The sequence below is a fragment of the Trichomycterus rosablanca genome, chromosome 2 (assembly GCF_030014385.1).
Source record: "Trichomycterus rosablanca isolate fTriRos1 chromosome 2, fTriRos1.hap1, whole genome shotgun sequence".
NCBI classification, from domain to species: Eukaryota; Metazoa; Chordata; class Actinopteri; order Siluriformes; family Trichomycteridae; genus Trichomycterus; species Trichomycterus rosablanca.
In genome coordinates, this window is record NC_085989.1 from 2769315 (window position 1) to 2791848 (window position 22534).

General features: G+C 41.2%; 2 protein-coding genes across 2 annotated transcripts; both read right to left on the reverse strand.

The window, feature by feature from the left end:
• Positions 1 to 648: 648 nt before the first annotated feature.
• tent4a (terminal nucleotidyltransferase 4A) lies at positions 649 to 16198 on the reverse strand. Its single transcript, XM_063009984.1, has 13 exons — positions 15348 to 16198; positions 12340 to 12463; positions 11824 to 11870; positions 10867 to 10987; positions 10646 to 10753; positions 10030 to 10158; positions 8240 to 8453; positions 7110 to 7236; positions 6914 to 7011; positions 4697 to 4857; positions 4457 to 4609; positions 3842 to 3895; positions 649 to 3051 (listed from the first exon to the last, which is right to left on the reverse strand). Exons 1-13 carry the CDS (start codon positions 15986 to 15988, stop codon positions 2926 to 2928), a joined length of 2103 nt encoding a protein of 700 aa, XP_062866054.1. The 5' UTR covers positions 15989 to 16198; the 3' UTR covers positions 649 to 2925.
• Positions 16199 to 17986: 1788 nt separating this feature from the next.
• Positions 17987 to 20935, reverse strand: srd5a1 (steroid-5-alpha-reductase, alpha polypeptide 1 (3-oxo-5 alpha-steroid delta 4-dehydrogenase alpha 1)). The gene is made up of 5 exons (XM_062989544.1): positions 20625 to 20935; positions 19637 to 19803; positions 19389 to 19490; positions 18722 to 18872; positions 17987 to 18400 (listed from the first exon to the last, which is right to left on the reverse strand). Exons 1-5 carry the CDS (start codon positions 20933 to 20935, stop codon positions 18334 to 18336), a joined length of 798 nt encoding a protein of 265 aa, XP_062845614.1. The 3' UTR covers positions 17987 to 18333.
• Positions 20936 to 22534: the final 1599 nt, after the last annotated feature.

The window sequence follows — 22534 nt, forward strand, 5'->3', positions numbered from 1 at the left end:
GGCAGCGTCCTGTGACCACTGATGAAGGTCTAGAAGATGACCGACTCAAACAGCAGCGATAGATGAGCGATCGTCTCTGACTTTACATCTACAAGGTGGACCGACTAGGTAGGAGTGTCTAATAGAGTGGACACGGCATTTAAAAACTCCAGCAGCGCTGCTGTGTCTTATCCACTCATACCAGCACAACACACACTAACACACCACCACCATGTCAGTGTCACTGCAGTGCTGAGAATGATCCAGCACCTAAATAATACCTGCTCTGTGGTGGTCCTGACCACTGAAGAACAGGGTGAAAGGGGGTAACAAAGCATGCAGAGAAACAGATGGACTACAGTCAGTAATTGTAGAACTACAAAGTTATGGCTGATCAGTGTACATTTAATGTTTCTAGAGGACAGGACTAATTGGAACAACCCTAAAACTGATTCTATTTAATTTGCTGTTAAGCCAATCGAAATGCCAGGTTAGGCTCTGACCTGAATGGCCCAGCTGTAGCTCATCAGCAGCTGGATATAAATATTAATTTCACATACAGGAAATGTTCACATACACCTCGACTGGCTAAACGGAAGCTCCCGGCGTTTCTTCCACGTCTCCCTTCCTGGCTTCGAGCGGTGGCTGTCAATTAGGGACTAACAAAGATTTGCATAGTAACGATAATCTGTACGCCTGTAATGCTCAGGGAAACAGCAATACAGTTCTGTGTGCCATATACAGACAGAAACTACACAATACAGTACAGAAATCAAACAACAAACAAATCAATACAATATGTACCTGGAAATACAAATTAAGATTCCAGAAAGGAATCAGAGTAAATTCCCTTTCTTGTCCTGTTTGTTTGATTCAGGTGTCCTTGGACGTCAGCCTTGCGTAAACGTTGCACTTTGAGCAATCCAAAAGGGAAACACACACACGAACAGACGTCTGAATGCTGGAAAACGGGCTTCTTCGGCTGCCGCGCAGCATGGCTGTAGCTTGGCTGGACACTATTGGCTTAGAGAAACCCATCTTATAGGAATACACCAGCATTTTAAATCTAAATTCTATCTAGTGCATCTATACGTGTGTTATTATGTACTACCCAATCAACTACCTGTATGAGAAAAAGTAAAAGACTAGGTTTAATCAACTTGAAGTCAAATTCATCCAGTTTATGGATGTATGATGAGTACTGGAGAGAAACAGGGTTTGCGCAGAGTGATTCCTATTGTGTCCGTGAGTTATGAGTTCTCTGCTCTGCCAGTGTGATTTCTGAACACCAAGTGACTGACCACATTACAAATACTAGTTGGACGATGGCACCATGATGCGGAACAAAACAAACAAGAAAAACTAACGTTGCACACCACCCCCAATCAATCACCTACTGGACAAACACAGAAACCAAGATGCTAAAGAGATAACAGTCTAATATGAAATAAAAGCTTTACAGTATATGAAGGTTTAGAATAATCGGGGCTGTAGAGGACCTCACAAACAGCTTCAAGACAAAAAAAAACAACACAGGACCAGAGTGTTCTCTCTAATCGCTGATGAAACCCTGGAGCTGTGCAACACCGTCATCCTGAACAGAACAGAAGCTGTTTAGTGCCGTTTCCTGATCAGAATGGATTACGGTGCCACCCATAGCGCACACTGTCCCACCAAATGCTTATGATTCGCTTTGCTTTGACCAGAATTGCAGTAGGTCTGGTACGACCTGAAAGCTTCGGGTAAAGGATGGGAATGCATCCTAATCGGGGTGCCACATGAATCACCCTGTGCTGGCAGAGGAGAGCTCAGACTATCACTAAGTCCGACAAGCGCAAAAGAGCATGCAATTGTATGACGACCATGAAGTCCAGCTGACCTCCCTCCTTCCCTCAGGTCAACAAGGGCACCTAAGGGGAATCTGAGCAGCCAGTCCACCTACTGAATGTTTACAGAAGGCAAGAAGAACGTAAAATACCAGGAGAAAATCCATGCAGACATCGATTATACGAACGTTTATACCAGTGACAGTAATTCTATATCGTTTATACGTTTCCCACCATACGGGGAAACACGTCAGACGAACGATGGTGGTGTTTGTACACATGATACAGATTAAAAATGCTGGAGTACTCCTTTAATGCTTTGTGTGTCTACTCAAGTCCAACACTTTTGATAAACAGGCTGGAGACAAACAGGGAAGTAGTGCCACCTCCTGCAGACCACCCACGCACCCACTAATACTTAGGCGTTTAAGCACCCCACTCGGTGCGATCGGGGGGAAGGTGGACAGATTCATCCTGTCCTAAATTACTCGGATAAATCTATACATACAGATTGTAAACGGGGAAATGGGGGCACGTCTGTAGAAAATAAAACATAGAAAAATAAAACCGATTAAAAAAACATAAATATAATAATACTAAATATATAATACTCATCCAACGTGGAGGAAAACAGAAATTAAGAAGTTATTGCACAAAAAACCCACCCAGAATCACCTGCTCCAACGCTTGTGCTTGCTCACACACCTGAACAAAATCCTCACCCCTGATAACAATCACCCACTACTGTTCCACCTCAGTGGACGTCCCCTTAAGACAAAAATATATCAAAACAAGTGAAAAACGTCAGACGGTAAACAAAAACAAAAAGGTTTTCCTCATGAACAGTCTGTGTTTACAAAGTTACATGGTTCAGGTTCTAACACACACACACACACACACACACACATGCAGAAGTGTAGTGGGAGAACAAAGCTAGCACCACCGTTAGCACAGCTACTGTGCCAGGAGCTGTGGCAGGAACTGCTGGTCTTTTGGCTCGCGGCCCACCAGCAGGAGGCCCGATCGAGTCCTCATCGTTATACGACTGGAGCTGAAGGAACGAGGGGGGGACGTGAGGAGTATGGAGGAGGTACGGAGGAGGCAGGCGGGAGGTCGGCGTTCATCTGCTGACGCTGGCCGGTAGACTGTCCCTCTTCCTGCGCCGCCACGTGTTGCGATTGTACTGGACGTGACCGTGCTGGATAACTGGGTTGTGAAAGCCCTTCACTGGGAACTTGGGACCGGTCTGTCGATCATACAATCACAGGAATACAATGTTAACTTTTTTTAAGGTACACAGAGTGGTCAGGAGTAGTGAAAATCCAAGAATGACATCAATGTGTGCTTCTCAAACATCCCAAACTATGGACACGTAGCCTCCACTATTTTGGGATTTCCACAAGAGGTTTTGGGTGGGCTGAAGGCCAGAGCTCTTTGCAGTCCACACCAAACAATTGGTACTAATCTCATCTTCCCTTAACATGTTCTCCTGTCATCCACCAAAGGCAGATTAATGTTAAACTACAGCATTATAAATCTAATACTCATACTTCTACTCCTTGGTCTGTAGCTTAAAAGCAGTTGCTTGGTCAAGAAACAGAATCCTTGAAGCTCCAGATGAGCGGTTCTAATATGGTTTTTAATAGAGACCTTTTAAAACAGCTAAGATGTTGCCCAGAGACATTTTGCACCTAGATTGGCTTGTAGGAACCGTACTGTTCTTCATGTTTGTCTTTAGACTTCAACATCTTGAAGATTTTGACTGTGATTGCTAACTGAACTGCCGTAGGATTGCTAGGACTGCCTTAGAGTGCAAATTAACCATCAAATACGACGCATTTTGAGTGTCACAGCAAATATTACACAGGAAACGGCTCATTTCATGATCTGTGGTGTGATTTTCAGGGCCTTGACTATGAAGAATGTCTGGCGGTATGATTGGTTTTATGCCTCTCTTCTGAACAGATGAGACTGGACAAAACTTCAAAGGCAATAAATGGGGTGCCATGAAAGTTTGGCTATGTAAACATACACACCTGTCTGCCATGTAAAACGTGAAGAGGAAGATTTCCAGGCATGGATAGTCTCACCTAAGCAGGGAAAACAGAGCAATAGTTTGTCAGAAAGATAAACAAGGCAGATAAAGAGCAAGTCTAATTAATTTATTTGGTAATAATTGTTTCTCGAGTGTTAACAACTAAATCCTGGCTCTGAAATCTAAAATATAAATAAAAAACAGAATAGACTCACTAAAATTTTACTGACTATTGGGTTGGGTTGGGTTGTTACTGCATTGCACCCAGTGATTCTGGGGGAACCAAGACCTTGACCAGGATAAAGTGGTAGTAAAACATTATAAATGTGTTTATAATTCATTATATTGGTCTCATATCCTCTATACAAGCTGGCAATGCACTAGCATGTATGACTGTGACTATATGACTTTCATTTCATTTCTATTAACTGCTTTATCCTGGTCAAGGTTGTGGTGGGCCAGGATCCATTAAGAAACACTGGACGCAAGTGACAAGGCTTTGACCAGTGTCTCCTGTCCTAACTGTGAGAAGCACTGGTGAACAGAAGCATTTTCCAGACGCATAAGTGCACTTGCTGACTCACGGCCAGAGCAAACGTCCACACTGCTTACTCACCTGGTTGGCAACGGGCATCGTGAGTGGCATTGAAAGATTGGCCTTGCCCATGCCCATGCCCATCTGCAGCTCGGCAGGCCGTGTGCCTAGTGCCAGCGACTGCAAAGGGTGGGAGGGCACTACTGGAGCTGTGCAGGGCGTGCAGTCCGAGTCCTTTAAGAAAGCACACAGAGGGTGTGAGAAGCAGGTAGAGGTTTTCGGGTGTGACAAAGGTTCGCAGGAGGGCGGCGTAACGCTTACAATATCGCTGCCCGACGGAGAGGAGGCAGACGAGTGCTGCTGAGGGCTGGACACGGACATGGGAGAATCTGCACTGTTGGGAGACGACGAATCTCTCTGAAGTTGCTGCTGTTCCTCCACACCGGCGCTGGAGTCCGTCTGATTCACTGAGTCTTTGTGAGCTGGAGATACAAACACACACGGCAATTTCAACCACAAACACAAAGGTTGCTTTGACGTTTTATTAACACAGTGTAGTACGACTGTAGAAGTGACATTTTGAAGGAGATGGAGCTGTGATTGCATTTTACTTCAAGACGCTAGGGAAAATGATTTCTGTATTTTAGCATTTGAAGGCTGAGGAAGGGGAAAAGGAACAGGAACTACTACAGTAGAGGAAATAAGTATTTGATCCCCTGCTGATCCCCCCTTACAAAGACTTGAACAGTCTATTATTTTTATGGAAGGTTTATTTTAACAGAGAGAGACAGAATATCAACAAAAAATCCAGAAAAAAAACATTAAATAAAAGTTATATATTAATTTGTATTTAATTAAAGGAAGTAAGTATTTGATCCCCTACCAACCAGCAAGAATTCTGACCCCCACAGACCGGTTATGTGCCGTTCAAATCTCTCGACCACCATGGGCAAGACCAAAGAGCTATCAAAGGACGTCAGGGACAAGATTGTAGACCTGCACAAGGCTGGAATGGGCTACAAGACCATCAGAAAGAAGCTTGGTGAGAAAGAGACCACTGTTGGTGCGATCATTCGAAAATGGAAGAAATACAAGATCACAGTCAATCACCCTCACTCTGGAGCTCCATGCAAGATCTCACCTGGTGGGGTAAGAATGATTCTGAGAAAGGTGAGGTCAGTCCAGAATTACACGGGAGGAGCTTTTCAATGATCTCAAGGGAGCTGGGAGCACAGTCACCAAGAAAACCATTAGTAACACACTTCGCCGTAATGGATTGAGATCCTGCAGTGCCCGCAAAGTCCCTTTGCTGAAGAAGGCTCATGTACAGGCCCGTCTGAAGTTTGCCAATGAACACCTGAATGATTCAGAGAAAGCTTGGGAGAATGTGATATGGTCAGATGAGACCAAAATTGAGCTCTTTGGCATCAACTCCACTCGCCGTGTTTGGAGACAGAGAAATGCCCGGTGGGGATGGTGTTCTTGGGGTCATATCCAGCATTTCTCTGCTCCCAGCTCCCTTGAGATCATTGACAAGCTCCTCCCGTGTAATTCTGGACTGACCTCACCTTTCTCAGAATCATTCTTACCCCACCAGGTGAGATCTTGCATGGAGCTCCAGAGCGAGGGTGATTGACTGTGATCTTGTATTTCTTCCATTTTCGAATGATCGCACCAACAGTGGTCTCTTTCTCACCAAGCTTCTTGCTGATGGTCTTGTAGCCCATTCCAGCCTTGTGCAGGTCTACAATCTTGTCCCTGACGTCCTTTGATAGCTCTTTGGTCTTGCCCATGGTGGTCGAGAGATTTGAACGGAAGAAACTGATTCTGTGACAGGAGTCTTTTATACAGGGACAGGAATAATTTGTGTGCCTCATGGGCACATAACCGGTCTGTGGGGGTCAGAATTCTTGCTGGTTGGTAGGGCATCAAATACTTATTAAACTTTTATTTAATGTTTTTTTTCTGGATTTGTTGTTGATATTCTGTCTCTCTCTGTTAAAATAAACCTTCCATAAAAATGATAGACTGTTCAAGTCTTTGTAAGGGGGTAAAACTTACAAAATCAGCAGGGGATCAAATACTTATTTCCCCCACTGTATTTATTTATCTATCTATCCATCCATCCATCCATCCATCCATCCATCCATCCATCCATCTATTGAAAGTACACGAACACTTCCTCTATAACTAAAAGCCAACGAAGTACAAACGTTAGCAGTTCTATCAAAATCTCTCATGCTTGTCAGTCTTACAGAGCTCATATTTTACCTTCCTGAAACCCATTTATCATATTTAAGCCGGTTAAAATAACGTTACGGTAGTGGACGAACGACATGCTGCCGGCCGAGCTGTACACGCTTCCCCTGATCACAGACAGCTGACATTCTGCAGAGCTTGGATTAGATTTGCTGCCCTCATCATCATTTTAATGAACCTTTGAGAGGCTGCTGGGTGACGCCAGAGTCTCTTGGGGGTTTAGTCGGAACATGCAGATTTGAATACGTTTTCTTTCAGGGAGACCAGACTTCGGCTTACCGCTGTTCCTCTCCGTGTGCGTGCTGCCCCACTTCTGGACGATCCACTCCCTGTAGGCAATCACTTCCCGGGTGACTTTAATGATGCGTCCCAATGTGCTGAGGAGACGGGCAAAAAAGAGAGACCAGTTATAAAACATTAAAGCAACTTCATAAATGTGTTTGTGTGTGTGTGTATATGTGTGTGTGTGAGATACCTATCAGTATCTTTGTTGGGGTAAGAGTTTGCGAGAGGCGACACCGCATGACCCAGAACAATGTAGGCGTAATCAAACACCTGTTTCACCTGCATGGCTCCATACGAGCTCCGTCCAACGTCATTACCTAAATCAGCAAACATAAAAAAATGACTAAATCAGAGGAAGTCCAGGAGTCTAATGGCATCTATAATGTGCAATAAATCATGCATATATTTGTTTATATATTGTTGGGCTATTGAGCAGAGATGAGAGTTTAAGCCCCACTGCCCTTAAGATCCACAATTATTTGTTTCGGCTCATCCCTAATGTTATGCAACACTGATATTACTCTAACTCACCACCTCGTAGATCTAGGTTTGAATCTCAGCAGCACTATTAGCCATGCAGGTGTTATTTATTTATTTATTAATTAGGATTTAACATCATATTTTACACACTTTGGTTACATTCATGACAGGACAGGAAGTTACTGCTTACACAAGATTCATCCGTTCAAGTTTAATGTCAAACAGTCATGGACAACTTTGTATCTCCAGTTCACCTCACTTGCACGTCTTTGGACTGTGGGAGGAATCCCTTGCAGACATGGGGAGAACATGCAAACTCCACCTGGTAATCATACCCAGGACCTTCTCGCTATGAGGCGACAGTGCTACCCACTGTACCGCCCCGACTGAAGATTTTACTAGAGACACTAATATGGGTAGGTAAAGTGAAAGTGGGCTGTTATGCTAGCCCACCACCTTTGAGATGTAGGTTTGAATCTCAGCAGCACTATTAGTCATACAGGTGTCTACACACACACACACACACACACACGACTGGCTATGTCTGGGGTGGGGGACGGCCACAGATCCAAGGTAGCTTGCCCCCCCTGTCCTGGGTCTTCCTGCCTTGCGTCCAACATACCCCTGTTGTGAAACTCACCAGGATAAATTAATGTTATCGCCATGTTATCACATTTATTATATTCACGATAGGAACAGATCTTTTATGCTAGTTTTATTGGTATATATTGCTACATTATATATGTGTTTTCAGTCTTATAATATTCAGGAACTTGAGGATTATTTCTGTACTTTCTTGGGTACATAAACGTAAAAATAAATTCTGTAACAGATAAGCACCTGGAAGAAGAGGATCCTCAATGCAGAGCATGGACGGCCGGTAACCGTTACTCATGGCTTTCATGATGTCCTCCTTGGCCATATAGGCACCGCCGTTCTTTATCCTAATACCCGTTTTCAGGTAGTTAAAATGTCGGCCGTACAGCTCGAAGAACTCTATTAGCAGCACACCCAGATTTGCGTTGGGAGACCTGGCGTCAATTCGAGGGTGTAGCTGCAAAACAAGAACAAGTGTGAAAAATAAAGGAGAATTTGTCCTACAGCATCCAGGACACACCGAAAAGCTACAGCAGGATCCACTACTCTGACTTATTATTATTTATTTATTCATCAGTAATAACCACTTGATCCTTGATAACTGTGTTGGGTCCTGCTTCGCCTGGAAACACTGGGCAGAAACTAGAAATGAAGCCTGAACAGGGCACTGATCCATTGTAGAAGACCACAAACTTACATGTTCACTTATTTGCACATTAATCAGAATCAAAAATCAAACTAAGCTGATGCTTATTATTTAGAAATATTATTACATGTATTTTAATATTTTAATAGAACGCTGTGCTGAATGATGCCACAGCTGGAAGAGCAGAGTCCTGTGGACCAGGGCTTGGCGCTCGACTTTGGACATTGTAAGGAGTTTGGCATCCCTGTGTCTGTGTGGGTTTCCTCAGGGTGCTCCAATCACCCCCCCCCAAAGTGTTTTCCTGCCTAGTGCCCAGTGTTTCCAGTTGGCGTGAGAGGCTGCCACGGCAGAGCTGACCAGGATGAAGTGGTTAGTAAAAGTAAATGAATTTATGTCGGAGGGAGCTTAAGCTGTACAGGGATTTAAAAATACACAGTGTCTTTAATATAATCTCTTACTCCACAATAAATCACAATAATGTTAATATTTATATTTTGAAAGTAAATTATTAAGCTGCTTTGGCCGTTTTAATTATTGTAAGCATTTATATACAACAGCAGCACCTGCACAAGTGTAAATATTAGGGCTGTCAAACGATTAAATTTTTTAATCGCGATTAATCTCAGAATTTCATATAGTTAATCGCGATTAATCGCATTAAAAAAAATCTGTGTAAATGTTATAGAAAACAAGGATTTTTAAGTGAAATGTTACAATTAAAATGGTGAACATTTTATGCTAAATGTACTGATGTTAAAAACTGCTGGGACAAGAGAAAACTGTAAGGGAGTTTTATTCACTCACATACTAGGCAGTAAATGTCAGATTGTAGGTTAGAATTTCTCCATCAGCAAACATTGTAGATCAGCGGTGCTTTAGGTGGGATAAGGCGTAGTTATTGTATCAGACTTGTCTGTGGTTGTATCGTGATGATGGTTTGATGGACGTTTCTACACGAAGTGAGTGTGTTTTGACCCTTTGGGGCTTCCATAGTTCATGAACTAACGTGCTCGACTCAGCTTTCCGGTATTCGGTACAGAATAAGAAGTTAATTAAGTGTAATAAAGTGTTCTGCTCCCGACAACTTGTGAATATAGCGTGTATTTATTTCTTTATTATGCAAGTGCATCACTACCACATAATACTTACATTATGTTAACAAACCGCAAATGAAAAACGGTGGCAAGTCCGACATTAAAACGTTTGTTCTACCAGTCAAGTGTCAACATGAACTAGAATTTGCGTTAATGGCACTAATTTTTTTAATCGCGTTAAATTGAGGTCGCGTTAATGCGTTATTATCGCGTTAACTTCGACAGCCCTAGTAAATATCTAGACACAGGTTAAATAATCTAAATGTTATTTTAATACACTCTGGTTTGCTCACCTGTAAGAAGCTGATGACCATCAGGATGAGACTGTAAGAGCTGATGCCTCCGGTGAAAACCTCATTCAGATCCCTCTGCAGGAGAAACTGCTTCAGCACGAAGATCAAGTAAGGCAGCACGGTATACTTCTGCCGGGCAAAAAACGAGGCATCAGACAACCCACACACGGCACCAGTGACTCATGTTATCTGAAATGCAACCATCTGCTCAGAACAGCAGAAAACCGTTTTCATTCAATTCCAGATCAAAAGCTACAACATACGACCTCAGCTTTAAAACATCCAATCATGTGTTCCATATTTAGCTGGCTAGAGGTACAAACGTTTCCACTGTACAATCCTTTTAACCCTGCTGGATGCTTTAGAACCAGTTCAGTCTGAACAAGTTCATACCTGCTGCCACCTACTCAAGATCAAGCACTGTGAAGTGAAATATATAATACAGGAATAAAACAGCATGTAAATGTTTAGGCTATACGGCTCCAGTCTCAATCCGAACACAAATGCTACGTTTACAACCACAGATGCAGATTCAGCCGAATTAACGGCCAATCACGTCCGAATCGAACCCGAACATAATGGTGTAAAACTGAACACACATTTAAACCAGATTTACCTTTATATAGTCCTTGATGAACTGGGCAGCTTTGACTCCAGTCTCCACGTTAAAACTGATGTCCACTTTCACGTCCGTTTCCTGGTCAGTCAGTTTAATAATTGGTACCTTAAAAATGAAAATGAATAGCTGTTAATGAGCTGTACTTGATGGCATTACATAATATAATTACTACTATGAAATACAGATGAGGAAATGACATGAGCTTGAGCTTTTCTCACCGTAGCTTTGTCAAGCACTTTGATAGAATATGGCTCAGCGACGTTGTTTTTCCGGAGGGCCTGCTCCAACTGCTGCAGTGGGGGTCTGTCCCATTTTCCAAACACCACCAAGTCAATGTCACTACAGATCGCACAGTAAAAAAGCTTAATTAAACTCTTACACACTGAAATAGGGTAACAAGACATATTATATGCTTTTAACTTTAAGGAAAGCCCTTCCTTTTTCCAGCATGAAAAGCACAAAGCAAGGTCTATAAAGATACGGTTTGATACGTTTTTTTTCTTCTATTGGCATAGTCAATTTGTCTTCCGCTGCTGGTGGATCCCTGATTGGGGTCGAGGTGGGTATATTGCTGCTCACGCCTCCTCCGACCCACGTGCAGCCCTTAGCGGAACCCTTTTTCACCCATGCATTCTGCACAGACGCCTCTCTATCTGTCCGGTCACCCCGCCCCAACAGAAACGTGTCTGCTGCAGGCACTGCCAATCATCCCAGCTAGATGGCGCCCCGCCGACCGGTGGCAACGCCGAGTTTCGAACCGAGGAGTTCAGAATCTCGACGCTGGTGTGCTAGCGGAATATCCCGCTGCGCCACCTGGTTTGATAAGTTTGGTGAGGAAGAACTCCAATGGTGTGCACAGAGCCCTGCCCTACACCCTATCAAACCTGTTTATGCAAATCATCCAACACCGGTGCGAACAAACAACCTTGTGACTAAATAGGCACAATATACACAGATGGACTTTAAAGTCCTATGGAAAGTCTGCCCAGAAGAGTGGAGGCTGTCACAGCTGCAACAGCAATCATATTAATGTCCAACAAGTTCATGGTCCACATACACATGTACCCATGTAGTCTCATGTTAACGTTCTGTAATACTTTAGGAAAGTGAGGAGCTGTAGATTTTATTATTAGTATGTCAATGTTAAGGAACTAATTCGGCAAAAATATACTCACCTTGTTGGGAGGTAGAGTCCAGTGCTAAAGCTGCCGAATATCTGAACCTGGACAGAGAGTGAAGCAAAATCAGAAAAAGCACTTTATGATATTTGTATTGTGCTGGTTGTTTACTTCACTGACCTCTGAAATCTGATTAAAAGTGTCTTGAAAACGTATGAAGATGTGTTACATATTTAAGAAAATACATATTCAGACTTGTTTTACTACACCTTAATAATGCTGTATAATGAGAGCTCTGCGCACTAGGCTACCACTGTCCCAATCCTTTGTATTATTAAATAATTAAATACACTTTAGCCATACACACACTCCCAAACTGACTCGATAGTTGTAAAGTCAATTATATTTTGATCTATTTAATCTTAGCCATTACTAGGCAGTACTATTTGTAAATGAAATCGCTGAATAGTTAGTGTGTGTGTGTGTGTGTGTGTGTGTGTGTGTGTGTGTGTGCGAGTGTGTGTAAGAGAAAGAGAGAGACGGAGTTTATTGGCAGCAGTCATTTTTACTCACATCAGCACTTGGCCACAGCTCCTTGATGACAGACTCGATTCGCCGGACCACTTCTTGCCTCATGGTGGCCTCTTCAGGTTGAGGAGACATAAAATTATAAAAGTCTATAATTTCCTGGTGCAACCTTCGGGAAAAAGTCAACAGAACATGTATTAAACATCTACTGGGTGTCGTTATAATAACAATACAGATTCTACGACCCCACAAGGACCTTTGTTAGCTAGACAAAATGCTGAAAGGTGATTAAAGCCCCAAACCATTTGGGAAACCATCACCATAAAGAAAGAAGAGAGGTGAACAGGACAAGAATGCACTTTTTTAGCACACAAGCTTGCTTTAAATGCACAATATTCACCAGTATCCAAGTATGTTTATTTCTTCCTACGTCCCATTCTGAGACAACAAGCAGTCATGTCACAATAATCAGTGACTCCATCTATCAATATATCTATACACACACTAGATTCCCCTAACACATGACAAATATACAGTACAGTAAACACAAAAGCTGAAATTATTACACAAATAGTTTGTATTGGACAAAGTTGAGGGAGAGAGAATACTCCCACTGGTGTGGGCAATGCACAGTCATCTGGCATTGAATCGATCAGGAACTTCAGTGAGGAAAGTCAGAATTAGCTGTTAATGAAGCTCTTGGGCAGACATTGTTTAATAAACTCCGTTAAACTTATTAAATGTGTACAAACTGCTTCTTAAAGAAACACCTTAGTGTTTGAACCTCATTACTCAGTGTACCACACTGTAGACAATCTACGATAAATGTACAACTCCCTGCAGGTTCTCCCTGTATCTGTGTGGGTTTCCCCCCTGCTCTAGCCATTAAACCATAAAGAAACACCCTCAGGTGTGACCTAGGTACGACTGGTCAGCACTGTTTTGACCAAAATTACCTTGTGATTTCTTAGGCCTTACTTTTGCATCATGAGCTTTTAGTTAGAAGATAACACACTGACTGTACAGGTATGTCCTGGTATTTAATTATGTTACAAGACCGACATCCTCGTGGGGTTATTATCAGTATGACAGACGGTAGGTTGGGAAGGTTGCAAACCAAAATTACCTTGATTTGAGATTTGGTGATTTGTTAGGGCTTACATTCGCATCATGAGCTTTTAGTTAGAAGATCGCGAATGTTAAATAAATACCTAAATTAATAAGTAAGGCAGCCTGTAACTGCACATTTAAGATTAACTAACGTTTCTTTAGTTGTATTTGGCAACTCAAAGCCTTTGTAGGCTTTAAACAACACAAGACTGACTGTCTGAATGTAAATGTAAACATCTGTTCATGTCTTGAATAAAAACCTACATAATTCATCAATCTTGACATGGTTACAGAAGATCAGCTCAAGTTTGGACTTGCTATTGGACATATAATTCCCTCTGTTTGGTTATGCTGTAAAATGCTTCCATTTTTTTTAAAAGGGGAAAATGTTTACAAATGTAATTAAATAACTGAGCCAGAAACAAATTGCCGATAAAGCCGAAAATCCATATCTTGTGTCAACATGCTGTAAAACATAAGTCTTTTAAAGAATCAAGATTATGGAAGGCGTAGATCAACCAGCAGGGTTTGTATTAACGGTCCTGCCACAGCATCTCAAAAGGGTTCAGGTGAGCTCTTTAAATTGATGGATCTAAAAGCCTCATTTTGTTTCTTTCAAACCAATGCAAGATAACACGCTGGAAAAAAAAAATCAACCCTGGACTGGACTGTATACATTAACATATGGACTCTATATTCTGGTCTTTCATTATGGGACAAGACTAACATCCTTGTTGGGTTGTCAGTATGACCGATAGTAGGTTAGATAGGTGAAATTACTACAATCTTACCTATTATATTCAGGTCTGTATGTGCTACAGAGATTTTTTCTTTTCACGATGTAACATCACTGACATTTCCATATAATTACCAGATATATAGTGGGACCCTAAAAGGGAAGGTTAAATTATTAGAGTCAATCTTGTCAATTAACTCCTGTACTGTGTCTGTAACGTATGGGCCTGTGGTAGCCTAGTGGGTAGGGCTTTGGGCTATCAACCGGAAGATTGGCGGTTCAAATCCAGGCTCTGCTATGTAGCCACTGTTGGGTCCTTGAGCAAGGCCCTTAACCCTGTCTGCTCCAGGGGCGCCGTAAGTTGGCTGACCCTGAGCTCTGACCCCAGCTTCCAACACCAGCTGGGATATGCGAAGAAAGAATTTCATTGTACTGTACATCTGTATATGTATATATGACAAATAAAGGATATCTTTCTATCTTTCTCTTACTGCCCTGGTCTTCCAAGGTGAAAGAGGACTGGATTTACCATAGCAATACCAGTCAGATGAAGAAATGTATAGTGCAAATCTAATAAGGTAAATGCAGTTATTAAAATAAACCAATCTTACCTATTATATTCAGGTCTGTATGTGCTGGTATTCTATAGAGTAAGATGGCTGGTACTATTTCAATCGTGTTAGCAGTATTGCATTGCAAAAGCAAACTGTCTAAGCTGTATGGCCTGTTCTTCTTTTCACGGTGTAACAAGACTGACGTTTCCATAGCAGATATATAAAACGACCCTAAAAAGACAGGCCATCTCTTAGGTTAATCCTTAATTATTGGAATAAGCCAATCTTGTCCATTAACTCCTGTATTGTGTGCACTGGTCTTCCAAGGTGGACTTTCCATGGTAATACCAGTCAGATGAACTGGGTAAATGCAGTTATTAAAATAAAACAGTCTTATCTATTACATTCAGGTCTGTATGTGCTGGTATTCTATAGATTAAGATGGCTGGTACTGTAACTGCCTGGACTGTATGCCCTGTTCTTCTTTTCACGATGTAACAGGACTGACAGGAAGACAGGCAATCCTTTAGGTGTGCCCTGGTCTTCCAAGGTGTAGGAGGACTGGATTTCCCATAGTAATACCAGTCAGATGAACAGATTTACAGTGCAAACCTAATAGAGTAAATGCAGTTATTAAAATAAACCAATCTTACCCAATAACTCCTGGACTATATGTCCTGGTCTTCCAAGGTGTAACAGGACTGACATGATTCCCATTAGTCCAGTTCGAAAGCAGATAATTTATTCCATATGTGCTCGCTTTATTGTCGTTTTTCCTGCGGCCGGGGTGATGGTAGTGATTATTAATATGCATGTTATAAATAAAAGGGTTTCGTTTTATGCAGCTCGTTTGCTGATCGTGATTTGAATAGCGTTGATTGTGCTGATGGTGGTGGTGCGTTTGATTCGCGTTATTTAAAGAGCTGTCAGTGAATTTAAAGCACAAACAAGCATTTTTGTTCGCGTCGTTAGTCCTTATGGAGGAAGATGTGGGAGGGGAATCCGAGCCTGAACTGTCCGAGCTGTCGGTCCCTGATTCCGCCGAAGAGGGCTCGCTTTTCCCGGTGGGATCGACCTCGCCGGACCCGCTGGATTCCTTCAAAACGTTATTATTATTGATGGATAACGTAGCGAATGCAGACAGGTTTCTGACACTACTGCTGTTGGCATGGTGGTGGTGATGGTGGTGTCCCGGGTTGGTCCGGATTCCCTGAGCCGTTTCCCACACATGCATCCACAGCGCGTTGGCAGGTCCCTTCTGTTCCGGCTGAATCCACGCAACCCTCGGATCCATTCAGATCTGCAACCGTTGGCTTTAGCCGTTAGCTTAGCCAACTGTAGAGAGCCGGTTGAAACGAGCACACTGACGCGCCCAACGGTTTCGCCGAAGCACTCCTCCTTCAGGCCGCTTGCTCGAAAAACACGCTTACATTAATAACAAAAGTACATTTCATTAAATAACAAAGTGCAAAGAAATGTGAGGACCGGTCAGCGGTCCGTCTTCCCCCCCTTCGGCCTGCGATAGAGCGAATCCAATATGGCGCCTCCTCCCTCACCCATCACTCCCACCGAGGAGCATTTCTAACGGACACACGCGCGCGTCCACGAGCCGAAGCGCGTCCACGCGAAATTCATCGTTTTTTGTTCGTTTTCTAAATTTGCGTAGTTTTTTTTCATTCTGGTCAAGGTCGCTGGGGCTCCGGGGCCACACAAAATACTGCTCCCAAGTAAGAAGTCCACCCAACACATAACACGAATCTATTTCAGAACAACATCCAGTCGTGACTAGATTTGCACAGACATCACATAACATCTTAATTACTTCTTTACAACCTCACAAATGTGAGGATTTAATTATATTCAGGCTGGTCACAACACAAAATTAAGTTTACTTTATATAAACTAGTGGAGGAAAGGTGTAAGTCCTCACCTTGTGGGTTAGTTGTAGCCTAGTGGTTAAGATGCTAGACTACTAATCAGAAGGTCGCTGGTTCAAGCCCGACCACTGCCAGGTTTCTGCTGTTGGACCCTTGAGCAAGGCTCTTAACCCTCAATTGCTTAGACAGTATGTACTGTAAGTCGCTTTGGATAAAGGCGTCTGCTAAATGCTTTAAATGTAAATGTAATAGGCTGTTGGAGCCTAGTGGTTAACATACTGGACTAGTAATCAGAAGGTCGCTGGTTCAAGCCCAACCACTGCCAGGTTGCTGCTGTTGAGCCCTTGACCAACCCCCTCAACCCTCAATTGCTTAGACAACATACTGTCACAGTACTATAAGTCACTTTGGATAAAGGCGTCTGCTAAATGCTAAGAATGTTGGAGCCTAGTGGTTAAGGTACTGGACTAGTAATCAGAAGTCACTGGTTCAAGCCAGACCACTGCCAGGTTGCCACTGTTGGACCCTTGAGCAAGGCCCTTAATCCTCAATTGCTTAGACAACATACTTACACACTTTGGATAAAGGCGTCTGCTAAATGCTAAGAATGTTGGAGCCTAGTGGTTAAGGTACTGGACTAGTAATCAGAAGTCGCTGGTTCAAGCCCCTCCACTGCCAGATTGCCACTGTTGGGCCCTTGAGCAGGGCCCCTAACCCTCAATTGCTTTGCTTAGACAGTATACTGTACTGCAAGTTGCTTTGGATAAAGGCGTCTGCTAAATGCCAAAAATGTAAATGTTACAATCTTACAATGTCTACATGGTGCTGCATCGACTTGCCTCGAACATACTGGACATTTTGTTTTCAGTAACCTTCAACTAGACTGACAAATGGTAGAACATTGCAGTTCACAAAACTTAATGACAGGTCTAGTTCCACTGGGAAACATTAAACCACAAGGCAGGAATACCCAGAGCAGGGCACCAATCCATAGTAGGGCTTCAATAGATTTATTTGGTCTCCTCTCTGTAGATGTCAAGATTTAAAATCAACGTTCTTGTTTGTTTGTTTATTAGGATTTAACGTCATGTTTTACACTTTGGTTACATTCATGACAGACACGGTAGTAACTCGTTACACAAGATTCATCAGGTCACAAGGTTATATCAAACACAGTCATGGACAATTCTTTTATCTCCAATTGCACGTCTTTGGACTGTGGGAGGAAACCGGAGCGCCTGGAGGAAACCCACGCAGACACGGGGAGAACATGCAAACCCCACCCAGACCGCCCCACCTGGGGATCGAACCCAGGACCTTCTTGCTGTGAGGCAACAGTGCTACCCACTTAGCCACCGTGCTGCCCTCAACGTTCTTGTTAGGCAATAAATTGGGCACCACTGTTCAAAGGACACTTTTTATTTAAAAAATTAACAAAGCTACCATAGCAAAATGTTTCCAGCAAATGTTAATTTGTATTTTCATTACAAATATAAGAATACAAAATAATGATAAAAGAGGGTGAAAGCATTAGTTCCTTTTAAAACCAGCAGAGAGCCTCAGCATGTACAGAGGACCACGTTTCTCTTGTCACTTGTCGCTAGTTGCAGCACCATGTAGGTGATACTTCATCCATCCTCCACTCTTTCGGACATGGCCAATCGGCCAGTTGTGTCTGTTGACCGCACGGCCAGTATAGCATTTTAGACCGCCGTGCCACCCAAGTGCCTCTTAAATATGTCATTTGGTTGTTTGATCATTATCAAAACAAAAACGGAATAAGAACTTTTCTTGATTTGGGGTAATCCTCAAACTTCCCGAGATACCACCTAAAGAAAAAGTACATGAACACAAGGTATAAACACGGTGTAGGAGTACAAACTGAAGGATTGATGAGCTGCATTGTTTAATGTAGCATAAACAAAGTCAAGTTTTGTACTTTAAATTTTAATGAAAAATATAGATTCTACAGTATTCATTTATTAACATCCAAAAATCCAAAGATCTCAAAGACAAAATTATTAATAAAAAACAATCAATTGGCCAAACAAAATCATGGGTACTATATGGTAGTGCATAATAGAAAATGGCAAAACTGTATTAGCATTATTACTTCTAAAAAACAGTGTTTGAATTTGAAAAGTTTTTACTTGTGGTGAGCTCCGGCTCTGCTGGACAGAACGATGAACGTGAAGACAGCGAAGGCCAAACTGTGGATTGACTGAGCAGCCAAAGCAAATCCGGCCCATTCCACAATCTCACCGAAAAAATTCGCTCCGGACACGTACTCAAATATCCCACCTACAGAACACAGTGTCAGAAATACACAGTTTAGCGGTTGGTTTTGATATTTTAGGATTAATGGCTTTCTGCAGGTACTCATCCTGCTTTTCAAAAATATATAGAAGGGTAACTGGCTGCTCTGAATTCCAATTGGGGTGTGATTGAGTGAATTTGGGAGTATGTGATGTCCTGCTATGAATTTGCACCCTGTTCAGTGTGTCCTGCGAAGGTGAGAAAGGCCAGAGAGGAGGTTTATGGATGCAGTGAAGGAGGACATGCAGATGGTTGGGGTGACAGAGGAGGATATTCAGGACAGGGTAAGAAGGAGACAAATGATCTGCTGTGGCGACCCGTAATGAGAACAGCCAACAGAAGAAGAAGCTCTGTTAACTACAGCAGTAAAAAAGCTTATTATGCTTAGAACTCAGCTCAAAAGACCAAGTTCCTAGTGTATGTCCACAAACGTTGAGAACTTCATGTATATTTACACAAACCTTACAGAATTTGACCAAATATCATTATAATGCAAAATACCTCTTGGTATCTTGTACCCCGTTTCTCCAGGAGCACGGAGGTTCCTCAAGATGTGATCAGAATGAACATTTATTATCCATCCAAAGAACCACAGTAATGAACCTACAGGGAAAGAATTACAAATCATCTAATAACAGCATGTGCATGTCACTACATGTATAACCCTAGCATGCTTTAACATGACTACATTGTCTTTTTTAACCTGTATTTCATTCAAATGAAAAAGGAGCCTGTCATTTATTACCCACCTGTGATGAAGCAGGGGTGCGTAACCCAATCCGGGGGGAACTCAGCGTAGTGGCTCAGATATCTAACCTGCATGTATCCATTATAGATGCAGAAAACAAAAGCCAGAGCAAATGATGCGAACGGTGTGGGCTTTCCTCCCCGAATTAAAAAGGGATATATAAGTGACCTAAAGAAGAAACATAATTGAATACGGTGGATTATCATGTATTGATGTAATACAGAGCTTTTCTTCAAACACACCTCAATTTGTCTATCACTAACAAGCTCAAACTCAAAGCATTAATCATAAAAACTGCACTATGACTAAAGTAAATTGCTGTTTGTGTGTACTGTTTGTATCTACACTAGACTTTTCAGTGCATTTATACTTGTTGTGCAATTTTTAATTACTGTATATCATTTTTAAAGAATTTGAAAGGTGATACAACCACCAAATTATAAAATAATACTTACATATATTATTACGTGTATTATACAGTTGAAGTTTAAATATAGATGCAAGTTGGGTCAGTTTATGAATGTAATTGGTTTTTGCATCTGTTTTCTTCTATTTCCATTTCAAAAATTCATTTATTTTAGTAAATCATTGGGACAAACAAAAAATAAACACTTTTATACACATAGATATTCATCTGGATGGTTCAATGTAATTGAAAAAACAGGTCTTCTTACAGTGAAAAGCTGTCGACTGTCCACAGTCAAGTAAGCTTTACACTGCCGTGGTGGCCTCCAATCTAATGACAATATTACAGCTTTAAATTAATAGTTCCTCTATGTATAATTTTATACTGGTTGCATTTTCAGAAAACCAACAATAAACGTAATGTAAGCTTAAAATACTTTATTCAATTATTCCAATTACTGTATTTAGTAAAAGAGAACAGTTCCATCACTCATTGCCCTCCCAAAACTGTCATGTCCCTCACAAGTATTTGTACACTTGTGTGACCTTAACTGTATGCAGTGATGGATGAAAACATATCCTACCTTTGTACATAATGACAAAAATACATGCCAATAAGGAGCTGGTTGGGCAGATGCCCTGTCTTCGAGGCTGACGTCCAAAGTACCAAACTCAGAGGCACAAGAAATGCAGGAAGCTCTTGAATAAACCATGCCATTTTGACATGAACAGGGAATCCATATTTACAAGATGCATACCTGCCATAGGGTACATTCTCAAAGAGCAGAGTAAAAAACGTGCACAGAGCCATGAACATCATCAGATATGCCAGACAATCCAAAAGATACAGCTCTTCTTTCTCAGAAGAAAACAGGAGCTTTAAAATTGTGTCCATGATGCACAGTTGATTATAAATAGTAAACAACGATGGTAATGATGCTGTTATGACAACATTATGCAACCATCACACTGTCTTCCTGCACTGGCCACCTATCATACACACTGGACCGGTACTGACATTCAACCAATAGACTCAACCAGCCATGCATGTCATTATGTACATTATACAAGCACGTGTGTTGTGTTCCAAATAGCATCGCGCACCCTTATTCCCTACACCCTTCGAAGCAAATTACAGGTACGCAACGTCCCCTAGTGTACATAATTACCAAAGTAATGCATTATGCAGTAATATTCAAGTGGTGCTCTGCATTATCTATACCATGGTTTAATATAGCTTATTAGCCCCTAGCACCTTAAGGTATGAAATGCATGTTAGTGCACTGTAAGTTCACTCATCTCTAGCCTTTCTGTGCTTTATTTAAGTAGTGCACTTTGTAATGCTCATTCCACCAATCACACACAAGATGGGCGGGATTTCGGACAGAAATTAGCCAATAGGAGGAGCTCTGTGTGCAGGTTTTGTATTTAAAAGCCAAAAGGCGCCTTTAAAATAAGTGTATTCATGAGGATCACTTAAATAATAACAACAAATAATACAAATCCTGGTCTAATACAAAAGTGTGAACATCTCTGTTAAAACTGCATTTAAAAAAGAAAAAAAAAACATGGTACAAATAAGTTAAGAACACATCATGTACAGATAAACTTGATAAAAAAATGGTAATTTTCTTGTAATTTAAGAGTAAAATATCTGAATATTTGCTGCATTTAATAGATTTGAAAACTATTTTCTTTGTTTTTGTCTGTTTTTGTAAATTAGCTACCGTATATGTCCTAATAATAATAATAATAATAATAATAATAATAATAATACAAAAGTCAAAAGTCAAAGTGAACTTTATTGTCATTCAGACTTTACAACTAGGAGTGTACAGCTGAACGAAATTGCGTTTCTCAAGCTCCAATGTGCAAAATATGAAAAAAGAGCATATAAAAGACAAAATATACATTAAGTTAAAAAAAAAAATACGTTAAGTAAAAAATACTGCACAGACATTGTAGACAGACATATATATATAAATATACATAAAGTAAAAAATATTGCACATAATTAGCAGTGGTGAGGAAATTGTTATTGCACAGTGTTACTGTAAACATGCAAGTAATAAATAAAATAAAATAAAATGCCTGGTATTAGATACTGAAGTTATTGCACAGAATAAAAAAGTAGCAGCATGATGTAGGTATTAACTTTTAATAACTAAATGAGTTTAGACAATCTGTAAGTGTGACCAGGTATGTTGTGTGTGCTGTTAAATTAATAATAATAATAATAATAATAATACATATAATAATAATAATAATACAATAAATAATAAATATAAAAATAATATTATATATAATATCTAAACCAGCTGCAGTATTATTTCGGAATAATTTATATTATAATAAACATAGGAAAACAACATGGCTTTTACCAAAGACAATTTTTTTTATCACAAATAAGGTAAGAGAAGTAACTCTAAGGATTCTGCATAAATGTTACCCTATCAATAAAACTACTGCTTACACTGAATGTTTATTTTGTCAC